At 38.7% G+C, this 17963-nt stretch overlaps 1 protein-coding gene across 4 annotated transcripts in view; it reads right to left on the reverse strand.

Moving 5' to 3' along the window:
- The window catches only part of BABAM2 (BRISC and BRCA1 A complex member 2), a 438330-nt gene that overhangs the window by 27391 nt on the left and 392976 nt on the right, over positions 1–17963 (reverse strand). For all 4 annotated transcript variants that reach the window (XM_061431264.1, XM_061431265.1, XM_061431268.1 and 1 more), the window contains one exon: positions 11630–11783. In XM_061431264.1, coding sequence (XP_061287248.1) covers positions 11630–11783 — 154 coding nt within the window. The remainder of the gene's footprint in view (positions 1–11629; positions 11784–17963) is intronic.

Raw genomic sequence — 17963 nt, forward strand, 5'->3', positions numbered from 1 at the left:
GATGTGAGAGTTGGACTGTGAAGAAGGCTGAGTGCCGAAGAATTGATGCTTTTGAACTGTGGTGTTGGAGAAGACTCTTGAGAGTCCCTTGGACTGCAAAGAGATCCAACCAGTCCATTCTGAAGGAGATCAGCCCTGGGATTTCTTTGGAGGGAATGATGCTGAAGCTGAAGCTCCAGTACTTTGGCCAGCTCATGCGAAGAGTTGACTCATTGGAAAAGACTCTGATGCTGGGAGGGATTGGGGGCAGGAGGAGAAGGGGATGACAGAGGATGAGATGGCTGGATGGCATCACTGACTCGATGGACGTGAGTCTGAGTGAACTCCGGGAGCTGGTGATGGACAGGGAGGCCTGGGGTGCTGCAATTCATGGGGTCGCAAAGAGTCGGACACAACTGAGCGACTGAACTGAACTGATACTGACACCAAGAAGACACAATCACAGAGGGTAGCAACCATGAATGGGGCAGCTTAGCACTGAAGAATCTCTGGTGAAGTCACTGAGGTGAGGGACTGTTTTACAGGGTCACATGTGTAGATAGCAATGCTGACTCTGCTACCTTCTAATGAAAAATCTGTTTTTCCTTCAGGGATGATGACATTGATAGCTAACATCTACTGAATGGTCGCAACGTGCCATATCCTTTGCTAGACAATTCACCTGTATGTATTACCTGTGTAGTGGCAGAATTCTAAGATAGCTCCTATGTCCTCACTCCCTGGTGTATACTCCCTGTATAAGCCTCAGGACTGTGAAAATGATGTATTTCATTCCTGTCAGTGGATTACTAATGCAGGAGATGCAAGAGATGTGGGTTTGATCCCAGGAAGATCCCCTGGAACAGGAAAGTGGCAACCTGCTCCAGTATTCTTGCCTAGAAAATTTCATGGACAGAGGAGTCTGGCTGGCAACAGTCCATGGGGTTGCAAAGAGTCAGACATGACTGAGCAACAGAGCAAACACACACACAAGTGGTTTACGTTACATGGAATGGATTGATGACTTGAAGGAAGAAGTATTAATTGGTAAACCTGGACTAATCAAATAAGCCCTTTAAATCTGAGTCTAGATGTCAGTGACACAGTCAGAAATTGGAAATATGAGGATTTCATGTACCACTAAAAGCTTGACAATGGAGGGGCCCACACGACAGGGAAAAGCCTCTAGCTGACAGTCAGCAAGAAAACAGGGACCTCAGTCCTACAACCACAAGGATATGAATTCTGCCAACAATCTGAATGAGTTTGGAAGAGGCCCTGAGCCTCAGATACGGTAACAGTCTGAGCCAACAGCTTGACTTTAATCTTTTGGGACCCTGAACAGAGAAATGAGGAAGGCTGTGCTGGACTCCTGATCTACAGAAAGTATGAGATAACAATTTGTGCTGTTATAAGATGTTAAATTTCTGTTGTTCATCAACAATAGAAAATCACATATCCTACTTGAAATATCAATAACCCCAGATATGCAGATGACACCACACTTATGGCAGAAAGTGAAGAAGAACTAAAGAGCCTCTAGATGAAAGTGAAAGGGGAGAGTGAAAAAGTTGGCTTTAAACTCAACATTCAGAAAACTAAGATCATGGCATCTGGTCTCATCACTTCATGGCAAATAGATGGGGAAACTATAGAAACAGTGACAGATTTTTGGGGGGCTCCAAAATCACTGCAGATGGTAACTGCAGCCATGAAATTAAAAGACGCTTGCTCCTTGGAAGAAAAGTTATGACCAACCTAGACAGCATATTAAAAAGCAGAGACATTACTTTGCCAACAAGGTCCATCTAGTCAAAGCTATGGTTTTCCCAGTAGTCATGTATGGATGTGAGACTTGGACTCTAAAGAAAGCTGAATGCTGAAGAATTGATGCTTTTGAACTGTGGTGTTGGAGAAGACTTCTTGAGAGTTCCTTGGACTGCAAGGAGATCCAACCAGTCCACCCTAAAGGAAATCAGTCCTGAATATTCATCGGGAGGACTGATGCTGAAACTGAGGCTCCAATACTTTGGCCACCTGATGCAAAGAACTGACTCATTAGAAAAGACCCTGATGCTGGGAAAGATTGAAGGCAGGAGGAGAAGGGGACAACAGAGGATGAGATGGTTGGATCGCATGACCGACTCAATGGACATGAGTTTGAGTAAACTCTGGGAGTTGGTGATGGACAGGGAAGCCTGGCGTGCTGCAGTCCATGGGGTCGCAAATAGTCAGACACAACTTAGCAACTGAACTGAACTGACTTGATATTCTAAACTAGCTTCCCTATTTTATTGATAAGGAGACAGACTCAGATTATGAATCTGCCTAAAGTCACACAGCTAGTAAGCAGCAGAGACAGGTTTAAATCCAACTCTCTCTTGACTTTAGGGTCAGTGCTCTTAAAGGCCACATGTATTTCTTCTCTATATTTATGTTACTCAAATACCAGGCTTCTGAGAAAGGAGGCTCAGAAGTGGTAAAGAGAATGGAAAACTTAATCCATCTGCCTAGGTGTGGATGTACAGAAAGTCAGAGGCCCTATGTTGAGTCCTGACTACACTATAAGTTACCTTTGTGCCCTTAAGAAAGTCCCTGAGTCTCTCTGAGCCTCAGGATTTTTCATACGTATGAAGGGTGGTGAGAATTTCTTTACTAATCTTCTCATAGGACTACAGTGATGATTTCAAGAAAGTATGTGAGGGTGCATGATAAATGGCAAAGTCCACAGGAAAGGCAGAGGTGTCTGGATGTCATGCAGGTGTATCTTTTCTTGGTGACTGAGAGTCTCAATGTCTTCTGCATATAGGCTGGACATGGCTCTCTGATGGCTTGTTCCAAAGAAGACATTTAAAAATAAGTGTTTTTTTTTTTCTTTTTTGGAGGGGAAATATATTTTCCATTACCTTTATTTGGAAATCACCAAATAAAGTGGAGCATAACCTTTCTTTCTTTTCTAAAATTCTTTAAAAGTCAACTGACTATTTAAAGCCAAAGTAATAACAATATATTGTGGGATTCATGATATATGAAGATATATCAGAGGACAGCAGAAAGTATAAAGAGAATTATACTGTTTTAGGTTTCTACATTATACTTGAAATGTTATAGTATTAATTCATCATAGACTGAGACGAATTAAGAATGTGTTTTAGTGTGTTAAAAACTAAAATATGATAACTTAAAGACCAAGAGAAGAGAGAATGGTATACTAAAAAATACTCAAATAAATCAAGCGAAAGATTTGGAAGGGAACAACAAAGGAACAAAGAACAGGGAAAATTAAACAACAAATAGTAAGAAGGCAGACATATGCAACCAGCTCATTAATAATATGAAATGTAAATGAATGAGATACTCCAATTAAAAGGCAGAGATTATCAAACTAGATTTAAAAAAACAACCTATAAAAGGTTTTCTTGACATATAAAGGCACACACAGGATGAAAGAACAAGGATGAAAAAAGATATACCATGCAAAAAATAAGTACAAGAATGCTGGTGAAACTAGATTCATATTAGACCCAGCAGAATTCAAGTGAAGGAGTATTATCAGAAATAGCATAAGTTAAAGGGTCAATTTATCAAGAAGATGTAACAATTCCAAATATGTATGTACGTAAATAACAAACCTTCAAAATCCAAAAAGCAAAAAAATGACAGAACTAAAAGGAGAAATAAACATATCCAAAATCATAGGTGGAATTTTAACACCTCCTTTCAGGACTGATATAATAATAAACACACAAAAAATAGGATATAGAAGACTGAATACTACTAACAAGTAACTAATATGTATCCAAAACACTATACTCAAAATTGCAGGACAAACATTTTTTCAAGTTCACATGGACTATTTATCAAGATAGACTACATGTTGAGTCATAAAACAAATCTCAACAGATTTCAAAGGATTAAAGCCATACAGATTATAATTGACCAAAATAGAAATTAGATATCAGTAACAATAAAACAACTAGAAAAGTCCCCAAACACTTGAAATTCAAGCAGCACAATTATAAATAACTCATGGTTCAAAAAGAAATCACAAAAGAAATTTAAAAAATTTTCTAACAAAATGATAAAGAAAAACAATGTATCAAAATTTGAGAGAGACAGCTAAAACAAACCTTATTTATAGCTTTAAAGGCTTCTATTAAAAAAGAAGAAAGGATTAAAATCAATGATCTAAACTTCCATTTTGAGAAATGAAAACTGAAAAAGAAGAAATTAAACTGAAAATAAGTCAAAGGAAATAATAAAGATAAAAGCATAAATGAACAAAATGGAAAACAAACCACGTGAAACAAATCAACAAAGTAAAAGGCTGCTTCTTTGAAAAGATTAGAAAAACTGATAAACCCCTAACTAGATTTTTTTTTTTAAAGAAAAGGGGATAAGAGGATAAAGATACAAATTTTCACTATAAGGAATAAAAGAAGTTATACCACTATATCCTACAGATATTAAAAGGAAAGTAAGACAATACCATAAACAATTTAATGCCAATCAATTCAACAACTTAAATATGATGGATAAATTTCTTTAAAAAATAACCCACAACTTGCTAAAACTAATGGAAGGAGAAATTGTAAAAATCTGAATATCTCTATGTGTAGTACAGATGTTTAATTTTTTTCCACAAATAGACTCTACCAAACATTGAGGAAAAAAAATAATGCAAAACCTACACAAACTCTTTCAGAAAACAGAGGAGGAAGGAAAACTTGTCAATTCATTTTATGAAGCCAGTTTAGTGCTACTATAAAAGTCTAATAAGGACAATACAAGAAAAGTAACTTCTGACCACTATGACTCATGAACATAGATATAAAATTCTCAATACAATTTTAGCAAATAGAATCAAATAATACAAAAAAGGATAAAATATCATGACTCAGAAGGGTATATTTATTGCTGGAATGCAAGGTTGGTCTAACAGTCAAAAACTAATGAATGTAATTCTCCATTTTAACAGAAAAAAGAAAAAACACAGAATCATGTCAATAGATACAAAAGCATTCTACAGAATTTAATACTCAGCCATGATAAAAATCTCTTAGCAAAGCAGGAATATAGGGGAATTTCTTTAATCTGCTAAAGACATCTAAGTAAAACCTAATGCTAACATTAACCTTCAGGGGATATATAAAGCCAAATGTCTGCTCATAGTGCTTGTGTACAACAATGAACTGGAAGTCCCAGTCAGTACAGAAGGTTTAAAAAAAAAAAAAAAAAAAAAGAAACAAAAAAAACATAAAGATTATAAACACTGGAAAGAAGTAAAGCTGTTAACAGATGATATGACTGTTTATGTAAAAAATCCTAAGAAATCTACAAAAAAGCTACTAGAACTTGGTAGGATTATAAATTTAGCAGTCAATCTAGAAAAGTCATTTGTATTCCTATATACTTGCAACAACTGGAAAATGAAATCTGAAAAACTATCATTCACAATAAAAGCAAAACACTAGAGTTCCACATGAAATCTTAAGACATATCTGAGATAAAATATAGAAGATCTAAACAAAAATCATGTTGTTGATTGGAAAACTCAGTATTGTTAAAATGTCAGTCAGTTCTTCATTGAGCTACAGACTCAATGCCATCTCAATCAAAATCTCAGCAGGTCTTTTTTGAAGGTTGGGGTTGGAATTGGCAAACTGATTCTAAAATTTATACAGGAATACAAAGGACTTAAAACAGACAAAACAATATTTAAAAAGAATAAAGTTGGAGAATTTATATTTCCTGACTTTAAGAACTATTGGTATATAAACAGAAAACTAGATATAACAGAATATCCAGAAACAGACCCACTCATATATGGTCTATTTATTTTGATAAAGGCATGAAGGTAATTCCATGGGGAAAATAAAAAGTTTTTTCAACAAATGTTGCTTAAATACCTGGAGATATATAAACAAAAAAATTAACTTCAGCTTCTACCTCATACCATACCCCAAAATGAATTTGAGATGGATTATAGACCTAAATGTCAAATCAAAACCAAAGCTTTAGAGAAAGAGGAGAATCTCTTCAGGCATTTGTGGAAGGCAAATAATTATGAGGATACAAAAATATTAACATAAAAATAAAACACTGATAAAACAGATTTCATTAAAAATTTTCTGCTCATCAAAAGACACTGTTAAGAAATGAAAAAGCAAGCCACAGATTGGGAGAAAATATTTCTAATACATATTTCTGACAAAGAACATATAAAGAACTCTTAAAACTTAATAATAAACAGACCAACAACCTGATTAAAAATACACAAAATTTGAACAAACACTTATAACAATAAGCACATGAAAATATGCTTATCAGTAATAATTAGAATATCAAAATTAAAAGCTCAATGTGATATCCCTTCACTCCCTCTAGAATACCTAAAATTAAAAAGACTGACAATACCAAGTGTTGGAGAGGATATGCAACAGTTGGGACCTGACATATTAATAGTGGGAGTACAAACTGGCACAACGATTATGAAAAAGGTGGTCAGTTTCTTATAAAGTTCATTATACACATATTCCCACTCCCAATCATCTACCCACAGAATTGAAAGCATGTCTATTAAAAACTTATGTAAGAAAGTTCATAGCAGCTGTATTCATAAAAATCCCCAAACTGGAAACAACCTAAACACACATAAGCAGATGAATGGATTAGTACATTATAGTATATTCAGATAATAAAATATTACTCAGCAGTAAAAAGAAGCAATGCTGTAACAGATAAGTCTAAAATTAATTATGTTGAAAACAAAAGATGTGAAAGAGTACAATCTGTATTATTCCATTTAAAAGAAGCTTCTAGAAAAGGAAAAACTAAGACATGGTGATAGAAAAAAGCATTGTTTTGGGAGTGAGGAGACTAACTGGAAAGGGGTAGAAGGTAACTGTCAAAACTCCATCAAAAGTTACACTTGAATCTGTCTACTTCACTGTATGTAAACTATCAGATCAGATCAGATCAGTCGCTCAGTCGTGTCCGACTCTTTGCAACCCCATGAATCACAGCACGCCAGGCCTCCCTGTCCATCACCAACTCCCAGAGTTCACTCAGACTCACGTCCATTGAGTCAGTGATGCCATCCAACCTCTCATCCTCTGTCGTCCCCTTCTCCTCCTGTCCCCAATCCCTCCCAGCATCAGAGTCTTTTCCAATGAGTCAACACTTCGCATGAGGTGGCCAAAGTACTGGAGTTTCAGCTTTAGCATCATTCCTTCCAAAGAAATCCCAGGGCTCATCTCCTTCGGAATGGACTGGTTGGATCTCCTTGTAGTCCAAGGGACTCTCAAGAGTCTTCTCCAACACCACAGTTCAAAAGCATCAATTCTTTGGCACTCAGCCTTCTTCACAGTCCAACTCCCACATCCATACATGACCACGGGAAAAACCATAGCCTTAACTAGATGGACCTTTATTGGCAAAGTAATGTCTCTGCTTTTGAATATGCTATCTAGGTTGGTCATAACTTTCCTTCCAAGGAGTAAGTGTCTTTAAATTTCATGGCTGCAGTCACCATCTGCAGTGATTTTGGAGCCCAGAAAAATAAAGTCTGACACTGTTTCCACTGTTTCCCCATCTATTTGCCATGAAGTGATGGGACCAGATGTCCTGATCTTCGTTTTCTGAATGTTGAGCTTTAAGCCAACTTTTTCACTCTCCACTTTCACTTTCATCAAGAGGCTTTTTAGTTCCTCTTCACTTTCTGCCATAAGGGTGGTGTCATCTGCATATCTGAGGTTATTGATATTTCCCCCAGCAATCTTGATTCCAGCTTGTGTTTCTTCCAGCCCAGCATTTCTCATGATGTACTCCGCATATAAGTTAAATAAGCAGGGTGACAATATACAGCCTTGACGTACTCCTTTTCCTATTTGGAACCAGTCTGTTGTTCCATGTCCAGTTCAAACTGTTGCTTCCTGACCTGCATACAGATTTCTCAAGAGGCAGATCAGGTGGTCTGGTATTCCCATCTCTTTCAGAATTTTCCACAGTTTATTGTGATCCACACAGTCAAAGGCTTTGGCATAGTCAATAAAGCAGAAGTAGATGTTTTTCTGGAACTCTCTTGCTTTTTCCATGATCCAGTGGATGTTGGCAATTTGATCTCTGGTTCCTCTGCCTCTTCTAAAACCAGCTTGAACATCAGGAAGTTCACGGTTCACATATTGCTGAAGCCTGGCTTGGAGAATTTTGAGCATTACTTTACTAGCATGTGAGATGAGTGCAATTGTGCGATAGTTTGAGTATTCTTTGGCATTGCCTTTCTTTGGGATTGGAATGAAAACTGACCTTTCCCAGTCCTGTGGCCACTGCTAAACTATAAGTGTACCTAAATTATGCTACAATAAATACGTTTAAATGATAAAGATATCTTTAAAAGAAATATGCAAAACCCTTGCCTTCAAAGGAGTCACAGGTAGATGAAGGAAATGAGATGTATACAAAGATGTGAAAAAGCAAAGAACAATACATAAGGTATTTCAAAGCAGTCTATGACCAATAGTCAACCCAAACTGGAGAGAGGTGAAAGAACTGCCTGTAATTTAACGTGGATGGAAAACCATAAGGAAGAGTGTGGAAGGAAGGGGAGATTTGCAGGAGCAGAAAGAGAGCAGGATGAAAGCAGCAGGCAAAGGCACTGTAAGTCAAAGCAGATGCTAAATCCAACCAAGGGTCTTTCCCATGTCCAACCCCTGACTGACCCTTCACCTCAAGCCTATCATAGGGAGGAGTATAGTCTTGTTTTACAGGAGGAAGTTTGGGAAGATTAATAGCCCTGCCCACGGTGACAGAGCTTACAGATTAGAACCTGTGATGGGAACTGGGGTGCACATGACCCCAGGGCCTGTGCTCACCCAGCAGAGGGGATTCACTTGTGAGGACAGAATTTGCTGGACAGCCATGAGCAAGAAGTACAAGTCACAGGAGAAGCCCTGGTCAGTGCCAGAAAGTGGCCTTTCTGAGTTCACGTGTTTAGAATTTTGCTCTATGGGAGGGAATAAACAGCTGACTCCACTCCAAGGGCTGTAGCGCTGTTCACAAACCATGAGAGTGTTTATGTCCTGGGCAGAGCTCTCCTAGTGAATTACAGCCTGTGCGCACTGTGTACAGACAGTATCTTCACAGGACAAAGCAGCAGGGAGTGTAAGGAAGGCTGCAGTTGGCTTCTGTCTCTTTCTGTCCTGTCTCTTCACCTTCTCCCCCAATCTCTAGTCTGTACTGCAGGACAGTTCTCTGGTTGTGCTTATCCACTACCTGGACTTCTGACACAGCTCAGGGAAGTTACTCGGGTCAGTTTAAGAAGGGAGTTTTTAAACTACTTCTTTCTAGCATGAGCTGCTGGCTTTCTCTTTTATTACACTTAAAATGGATCCATCTTCACTAGAGTAGAAGGCAGATTTTTTTTAAACACTACCTCAGATGTTTTCTTTAGGCTGGTGGTAACGTAAAGCAAAGGTCTCTTGCAATTCTGAACCAATCTATTAAGATAAACAGGCTTCACTTACGATATGCCTACACTGAAATCATAGGCTTTGGTCTGCAACTCCTTAAAGACTAAATTCATACATGCTAAAATGTTTACTGAAAAAGCATGTGTGTCTATGTGCATACACACACACACACGGAGATAACTTTGCCATGGAAACCACAAAAACACGTCTAGTTTAGACTCCACAGCACATACCACAAATAACAGCCCATCTTTTAAGGACAGATCCTATGTAGACCCAGGGAAAGCCCAGAAAATTAAACTGCAATTCATCAAACATAAAACTTATTTCATAATCCCCCTTTCAAGTTTATTTCAAGATAAGTAAGTCTTACTCATCATCATTAGTTACCTTTGCGTGTGTTTGTTTTTTTTCTTAAATAGAATTTCAGACTTGGGCATCGTGGACAAAAAGGAAAAACACAGGGAGGGAGGGCACACTGAAGGTTCAGACAATAGCAGCTCTGGATTCCACATACGAATCTGAGGAAATCTGGGTTTCTAGAGAAAATTGTCCTGTCATTATTTAAAACAGTTCCACTTCTGCTGTGAGTGAAAGCCTTGTACTACAGAAAGTATAGGAGATGCCAGGGGGCACCTGCGGACCGAAAGAGAACCCACAGTGGGGAAGAAAAGAGCAAGAAGCCTTACCAATCAAGAACATTCTAGGTCTGGAAGGCCAGGTTTTACTAGTATACACTTTAAAAAACCATCACAAGTTGGTTTGATATCATAAAGGCTTTGATCTCTCCTGCTGGGCTATAAATTCCATGGTGACATGGAAAATTTCTGATTTGTTTATCACCGTACCCCAGCCTTGGGCACACTGCCTGGAACATGGGAGATGCTCAGTGAATACTGGATGAGCAATGAAGAGGACGCTGCATCGATATTCTTCATCTCTGTAATTCTTTGGATTTGAACATCCTTTAGCTGGAATCACAGGTGTGAGCATACAGCTGTATGATAAAGTAATAATCACCTGCCACATTGTAATTTATTTTTGGGAACTATGACACTGACCCACTCACTGTTGCTTCAGTCTAGGAAGGCCATGGTTCATGAAGACTGGTGCTCCAGATACTAAAGTCTTACCTATAAAAAACATTCTGCATTTATATTTACCTATTCCATATGACTGGGGAACACTTTCTATAGAGAGGTTCAAGTGCAATAGTTATATCTCTAAATTCCAAACTCCAGCTAAACTTCAACCTCAAATTCCCAACTTATTTCCCTAAGGATATCAATAGTTCTAAGTTATCTGTATAGCCATTTATTCAAAGATGATGCAGGCCCTACTCTGGGCAATGGCTGCAGAGATGCAATGAGGAATATAACTCATTCTGTTCCTTCAAAGGCATTACAGTTCCATATGAAGAACTAGGTACTGGATCCACATGTTGACTAACAAGACCAAAATTCTATTTGTTTACTGTCTGCTGAAATTTCCCATTTTAAAAAATGTGAAAGCAGCTGTCAATATTTTCATCATAGACACCGTTTATCCATAACTCCAATTCCCATCTAGTACATAGAATCTAATCTAAATAGAAAGGTAGATTTCAGAGATATCCTGTAACCCATTTTTTTTTTAAAGGCAATCTACCTGATGAGGCTAGATGAGGAGTTGGCTAACTTTTTCTATAAAGGGCCAGAAAGCAATTACTTTTGGCTTTCCAGGCCATATGTGGTCTGTTCCAACTGTTCATCCTGCCGTTGTTGCATGAAAGCAGCCACAGAAGATAAGTTTAAAAATGGGTATGGCTATGTTTCAATAAAACTTAATTCATAAAAACAGGCACAGGGCAGTAGCTTGCCAACCCCTGGACTAGATAAACAATATGTTACCTATTTGCAAGAAATAACAATTGATTCAGGGGACTTCCCTGGTGGCCCAGGGGTTAAGAATCCACATTGCAATGCAGGGGAAGAAGGTTCAATCCCTGGTTGGGGAACTAAGATCCCACATGCTGTGGAGCAACTAAGTCCAAGCATCTTTATAACTACCGAGCCTGCGTGCCACAACTACAGAGTCCATACACTGCAAGGGAAGATACTGCAAGATGCAATGAAGATCCCTCGTATGCAACTAAGACCTAACACAGCCAAATAAAACAACAAAAACAATGATTCACTTACTTTGCTCTTTTGGCCATTTCATTTCCATCCCATCGGGGGCTGTATGGGTAGTTCTTCTGGGCCTGGGAATAAAGCTGTCCACTGTTGGTAAAGTGATAGACAGATTGGAATGTGAGAGTTGGCTGATCTCGAGGAAAAAACAGGGGCAGGTCAACTGTAAAGACAGAAGAAAGGAAAAAGAAGTTAGGGCTTAAATGCATCTTAATACACATTTTTGGCTAAATATGAATGGTGGGTACAAGACTCTCCTTAAACCATGAACACTGGCTGACGCTTAGGTAACAGGTGTGGAGAGAGAGCCCAGGAAACACTGGGTTGGCCAAAAAGTTCATTTGGGTTTTCCAAACTTTTTGGCCAATCCAAGACAAGGTGTCTTCCCTGCCTTTAAGGAGTTTATGATCTAGGTAGAGAGGCAGTTCAGTTCAGTTCAGTTGCTCAGTCTTGTCCGACTCTTTGCGACCCCATGAACTGCAGCACACCTGGCCTCCCTGTCCATCACCAACTCCTGGAGTTCACTCAGACTCATGTCCACAGAGTCAGTGATGCCATCCAGCCATCTCACCCTCTGTCGTCCCCTTCTCCTCCTGTCCCCAATCCCTCCCAGCATCAGAGTCTTTTCCAATGAGTCAACACTTCGTACGAGGTGGCCAAAGTACTGGAGTTTCAGCTTTAGCACCATTCCCTCCAAAGAAATCCCAGGGCTGATCTCCTTCAGAATGGACTGGTTGGATCTCCTTGTAGTCCAAGGGACTCTCAAGAGTCTTCTCCAATACCACAGTTCAAAAGCATCAATTCTTCGGTGCTCAGCCTTCTTCACAGTCCAACTCTCACATCCATACATGACCACAGGAAAAACCATAGCCTTGACTAGATGGACCTTTGTTGGCAAAGTAATGTCTCTGCTTTTGAAAATGCTATCTAGGATGGTCATAGCTTTCCTTCCAAGGAGTGAGCATCTTTTAATTTCATGGCTGCAGTCACTATCTGCAGTGATTTTGGAGCCCAGAAAAACAAAGTCTGACACTGCTTCCACTGTTTCCCCATCTATTTCCCATGAAGTGATGGGACCAGATGCCATGATCTTGGTTTTCTGAGTGTTGAGCTTTAAGCCAACTTTTTCACTCTCCACTTTCACTTTCATCAAGAGGCTTTTGAGTTCCTCTTCACTTTCTGCCATAAGGGTGGTGTCATCTGCATATCTGAGGTTATTGATATTTCTCCCAGCAATCTTGATTCCAGCTTATGTTTCTTCCAGCCCAGCGTTTCTCATGATATACTCTGCATGTAAGTTAAATAAGCAGGGTGACAATATACAGCCTTGACGTACTCCTTTTCCTATTTGGAACCAGTCTGTTGTTCCATGTCCAGTTCTAACTGTTGCTTCCTGACCTGCACACAGATTTCTCAAGAGGCAGGTCAGGTGGTCTGGTATTCCCGTCTCTTTCAGAATTTTCCACAGTTTATTGTGATCCACACAGTCAAAGGCTTTGGCATAGTCAATAAAGCAGAAGTAGATGTTTTTCTGGAACTCTCTTGCTTTTTCCATGATCCAGCAGATGTTGGCAATTTGATCTCTGGTTCCTCTGCCTTTTCTAAAACCAGCTTGAACATTAGGAAGTTCACGGTTCACGTATTGCTGAAGCCTGGCTTGGAGAATTTTGAGCATTACTTTACTAACGTGTGAGATGAGTGCGATTGTGTGGTAGTTTGAGCATTCTTTGGCATTGCCTTTCTTTGGGATTGGAATGAAAACTGACCTTTTCCAGTCCTGTGGCCACTGCTGAGTTTCCCAAATTTGCTGGCATATTGAGTGCAGCACTTTCACAGCATCATCTTTCAGGATTTGAAATAGCTCAACTGGAATTCCATCACCTCCACTAGCTTTGTTTGTAGTGACGCTTTCTAAGGCCCACTTGACTTCACATTCTAGGATGTCTGGCTCTAGGTCAGTGATCACACCATCGTGATTATCTGGGTTGTGAAGATATTTTTTGTACAGTTCTTCTGTAGAGAGGTAAATCACCCATAAATAAAAATTAAACCAATATGAGGCATGATGTGTAGACAGGTGCGAAAGAGTACTAGGAAATGGTCACAGAGACTGGGCAACCCCAGGCCCCTGAACTGCTGTGGCACTAATTACCTGTCCAGTATTCACAGAGAAGTTAATTGTGTATCTCTTTTAAGTACCTATTATATCATAAGCTCATCAAAGGCTGGGCAGTGTCTTTCTCATCCAGAATCTGAAGAAGACTGTTCTTAAAGATTGGATTTGGAAAGGGGATCAAGAGGGCAAGTGAACTGGGCCACGGGAAAGAACAAAGTATATCACTTTATTTTCAATCTAGCGGTGAACTTTGATACTGAGCAGTTTTACGTTTTTCCGTATATGTTACCATATATATCTCCTCAATCAGTACGAGCTGCTTAATGGAATTCCACAGGGACTACATATGTCTACTGTTACAGTATATACTGATTTTAATATTTGCTATTTACAAATATTATGTGCTTTATGTTCATTTGGGGATCCTTTAACTCCATTTTTAAAAATAAAATGACTTCCTATTTTCAGTTCAGGCAAACTATCACTAAAAACACAGACTGTTTTGATGTCAAATTCCTCAAGGCATATAACATGTATTTCTGTAAATGTTACTCATTCTGAGGACACAGAATAGGCACATCCGTTTAAAAAAATAATAAGAAAAATGTGTATAGACTTTTCTAGCTTTACAGAGTACTTTTATATACTTTATCTAATTTGATACCTATAATTCCTTGAAGCAGACATTATTTTCACCAGCTGCATTTAATAAATGACATACTTGAGTTTCCAAAAGGTTTATTAACTTGTTCATACCATAGCTATACAGAGGCAGGACTCAAATCTAGTTCTGTAATTTAAATCCTAAGCTCCTTCCACTGGCTCACGTTGCCTTTTGCTCTTGGGTTTACTGCTCACTATGTTAAAATTACAACTTAGTAAGCTAAAGTCTCTGCTGTGAAGGATGTACAGGGTTCATCCTTTTGGCTCCATGAGGCAAATATAGGAAAGAAAAAGACATACTAGATAGCTATACATGTATCACCAAGTCAGTTAGGGTGACCTTTGACTTGGAATAGGCCTACCAAGTACCCAAAATGATTTTTTTGAAGGAAGTTAGGCTTGCAGCAAATTTAAAAAACAAAAAACTGTCCAGTTGGTAAGGCCTCTTAGACCTCTGAGCATATCTGACTCTGACTCAGTGCTGTAGGGGGTTTCTACAGATGAATCACCCCCCAACCAAAGAAAAGTGGCAAGATTTTGAATGTCCATCCTTTAGTCACATTTTCCAAGTGCCTCAATGCAGTTTCAATACATGTCTGTTTGTGCCAAAGCAAAAATTTGGTAACATATAGGAATAATACAAAACACGAAAAACAGACTAATTCACATGACAAGTACTTGGATTCAGAAAACCCTTTTGAATCCCTTCATCTTACAGAGTTTGATATAAAATATCTTTAGTCATTTGGAATAACTATCATTTTCCAAAACTGTTTATCTCTCTTCTGATTACTCATTTCATTTCCTCTGATTAATTTTAGAAAAAAATGCCTATTCACATGTACTTTAATTTTACTTCAACCATGTTTATATTTTATATGTTTCATACATAAAATGAGATTCAGATTAATCTCCAAAGCAACAGCTATAGCATTGGTGCGAAGTATTTAACATGCAAGGTTCCCTTTAAAACAGCAGTAATTTTCAATAATAAAATTCAATGGCAATAATTTACCAATTCAAAGTAAGTACAGTCATCATTTAGTATCCAAGCAATATACATAATATCAGAAGCTTCATGACTCTTAAGCTACCAGATTTCTGGGGCTTTGAAATGCATTCTATTTTTTGTTCCTGTTATTTTGTTTTGTAGAAAATTAGATGCTGGTATTTTGATAGGCTAAAAAATGATCTTCCCACCTAGTCCTGAAACATCCACTCTGACCCCCTTAATGCCCAATTAAGACCAGGAACAATTCAAAATATAAACAAAATTTTATTTACCTAAATGAGTGAGTTATTCTGATTTTAAAAAACCTATTAGCTGATATGTACCAAGATTTCCCCAAAAGTATTTGATTACATAATTATTTTGCCATGGAGATTTTTCTTAAAAAGTGTAGCTGGAGTCAATACTAAAATTTGAACACAGTGGCTACATCATTAGAAGGGGTAGGACTGGTCAGAGTCCTTCAAAGATAAAACTTGGTAATCCACATATTAATTCACATATGAGAAAATAAAATTTAAAAAATATAAATATCTTGCTCAGTTTAACGAGGGCATATCCTGCCTGGATCAGTCAGCAGTCAGTAGAAGGACGACTTCTTTAAAAATGTTCTAAGAAGGAGTTAATAACTAAAATACCTATGAGAAATACTTTGCATTTTTCTTATAAGAATGATTTGAATGGTACAAATTAGTTAGAATTAAAAAAAATTTTTTTTGTTTTCCTTATCCCCAAATGCTTCTGACACTACATTTTGCCTTCAGGCTATGTCATGATTTTTCTGAACATTAAAATAATGACTGCTGAGCCTTCAAACAGCTAACTCGCTTTAAGAAACTCCTAAGCTTCTAGGCAGTTTGGGCTCGTTGTCTCAGCCACGTTAAATCTGAGCATCTGAACATCTGCTTCCTTAGAATCCAACTCCTCTACTAGCTCAGGTTTGATTCCCAGAGTAGAATCATTTCATTGGATTCAGTTACTCATTGTCAGCGTTGTTTTCACAAGTGCTTCCTATTTCCTTCTCTCTGGATTCAGAGACTGAATTTTGCCCAGCTCTTGAGCCACAGAAGAAATGGTCCCCTCCTTGTTCAGTATAATTTTCAATAGCCATTTCCTAAGCATTATTTTCTTCAAGAACTTGTTGAAACGAGTCACACTCAAACACTGCTAATTCTGCTCAACCTAGGCACTTCACAGGAGTTGCTCACAGGGCTCTGACGCCCTGGCAGAAGGCAGGAATAATTAAGTTCTGCACCAGCTTGCCTCACGCTGGACAGTCACAGCAGTGACAGGTTCTACTGGTCACAGTCCCAGAGAACTGCCCGCCGTGCAGCTTTGAGAGGCGCCGGATGCACTGAGAAACTTTTGCCGCCTCTCTCCAAACCATGCTGAAGTTCTGATGGTTTTATCTTCTCTAGTAAATATGCTTAACTGCTCCTATGTGCTCATCCTTGCACCAGAAGACTTCATTAGTTTTATCTAAGTTCACAAGACTCTCGAGAAACTTCACTTCCCAGCCTCAGACCTCAACAATGGAAAAAAGACACTGGACAGCCAAAAGAAAAATGCCACATTGTGTATCCGATCCACAGGACAGCTGCCAGATACTCAACATTTCAGGCTTTGTTCTAACAAGTTTGATCATATGGTTTTTCCAGGAAAAAGGAAAAAAATCTAATTATGGCAAGATTAGAACAAGGGACATTAACAGCAAATAGTGATAACTAGCAGTCTGGCACAAAGCACTGAGAGAGAATAATAAATAAAAGCAGACTTAGGAAATCACAAAGCATCCCAGTTGGGGGGGTGGGGGCGCGATTCAGTGCAGGAACAAAGAGCTTGATCGTTCCCTCAAGCTATTACCATACATAGTGATGTTCACTCCCAATCTTGGTAACGGGGCCAACACTCTTGGTTGCCTAACCAACAGCCATTCTCCATCTTATTTTATATGTTCAGACACCTCCTCCCATAGTCGGAGAGCATTTACTTCCTCAACCTTCTATAAAACCAAGGCAAAGAAATGTGATTCAGTTCTGCCAATGGGACCTGAGTGGAAGTCGGCCAGGGGTCTCTGAGAAATCTTTTCCTAATTTAAGACACATATGGAGAAGCCCCCATTTCATTTTTGCCTAGATCTTATCATGTGAGATCTTGAGGCTTGGAGCTGGCACTCATCTCGTGACCATGAGCGGAAAGTCAGCCTGACGTCACTGAGCTGTCGAATTCATCTCTCTCTGGTACTGCCCAGCTCTGGATTCCTTGTTATGTCAGACATTACAAGACCTAACTATTTCAACTTTTTAAATCAGGTCTTCTTGGACCTGCAATGCAAGGAAACTAAAGGAAATGTTATTCCTTGCAGCTTCTGTTCAAGAAGGCAGGATAATCGTATAATCTATTTCAGAAATATTTCCATCAAGCATGGTTAAAAACATTCAAGGCGCATAAATAGGAAAGTTTTAGCTGTCTGGAAAATTCAGTTATGTGGGACAGTTCAATCCTTGAAAATGCCAGACAAATGAGGGGTTAACCATAATTGCTTCCCTGGGAGT

Source organism: Bos javanicus, chromosome 11 (genome assembly GCF_032452875.1).
Source record: "Bos javanicus breed banteng chromosome 11, ARS-OSU_banteng_1.0, whole genome shotgun sequence".
NCBI lineage: Eukaryota > Metazoa > Chordata > Mammalia > Artiodactyla > Bovidae > Bos > Bos javanicus.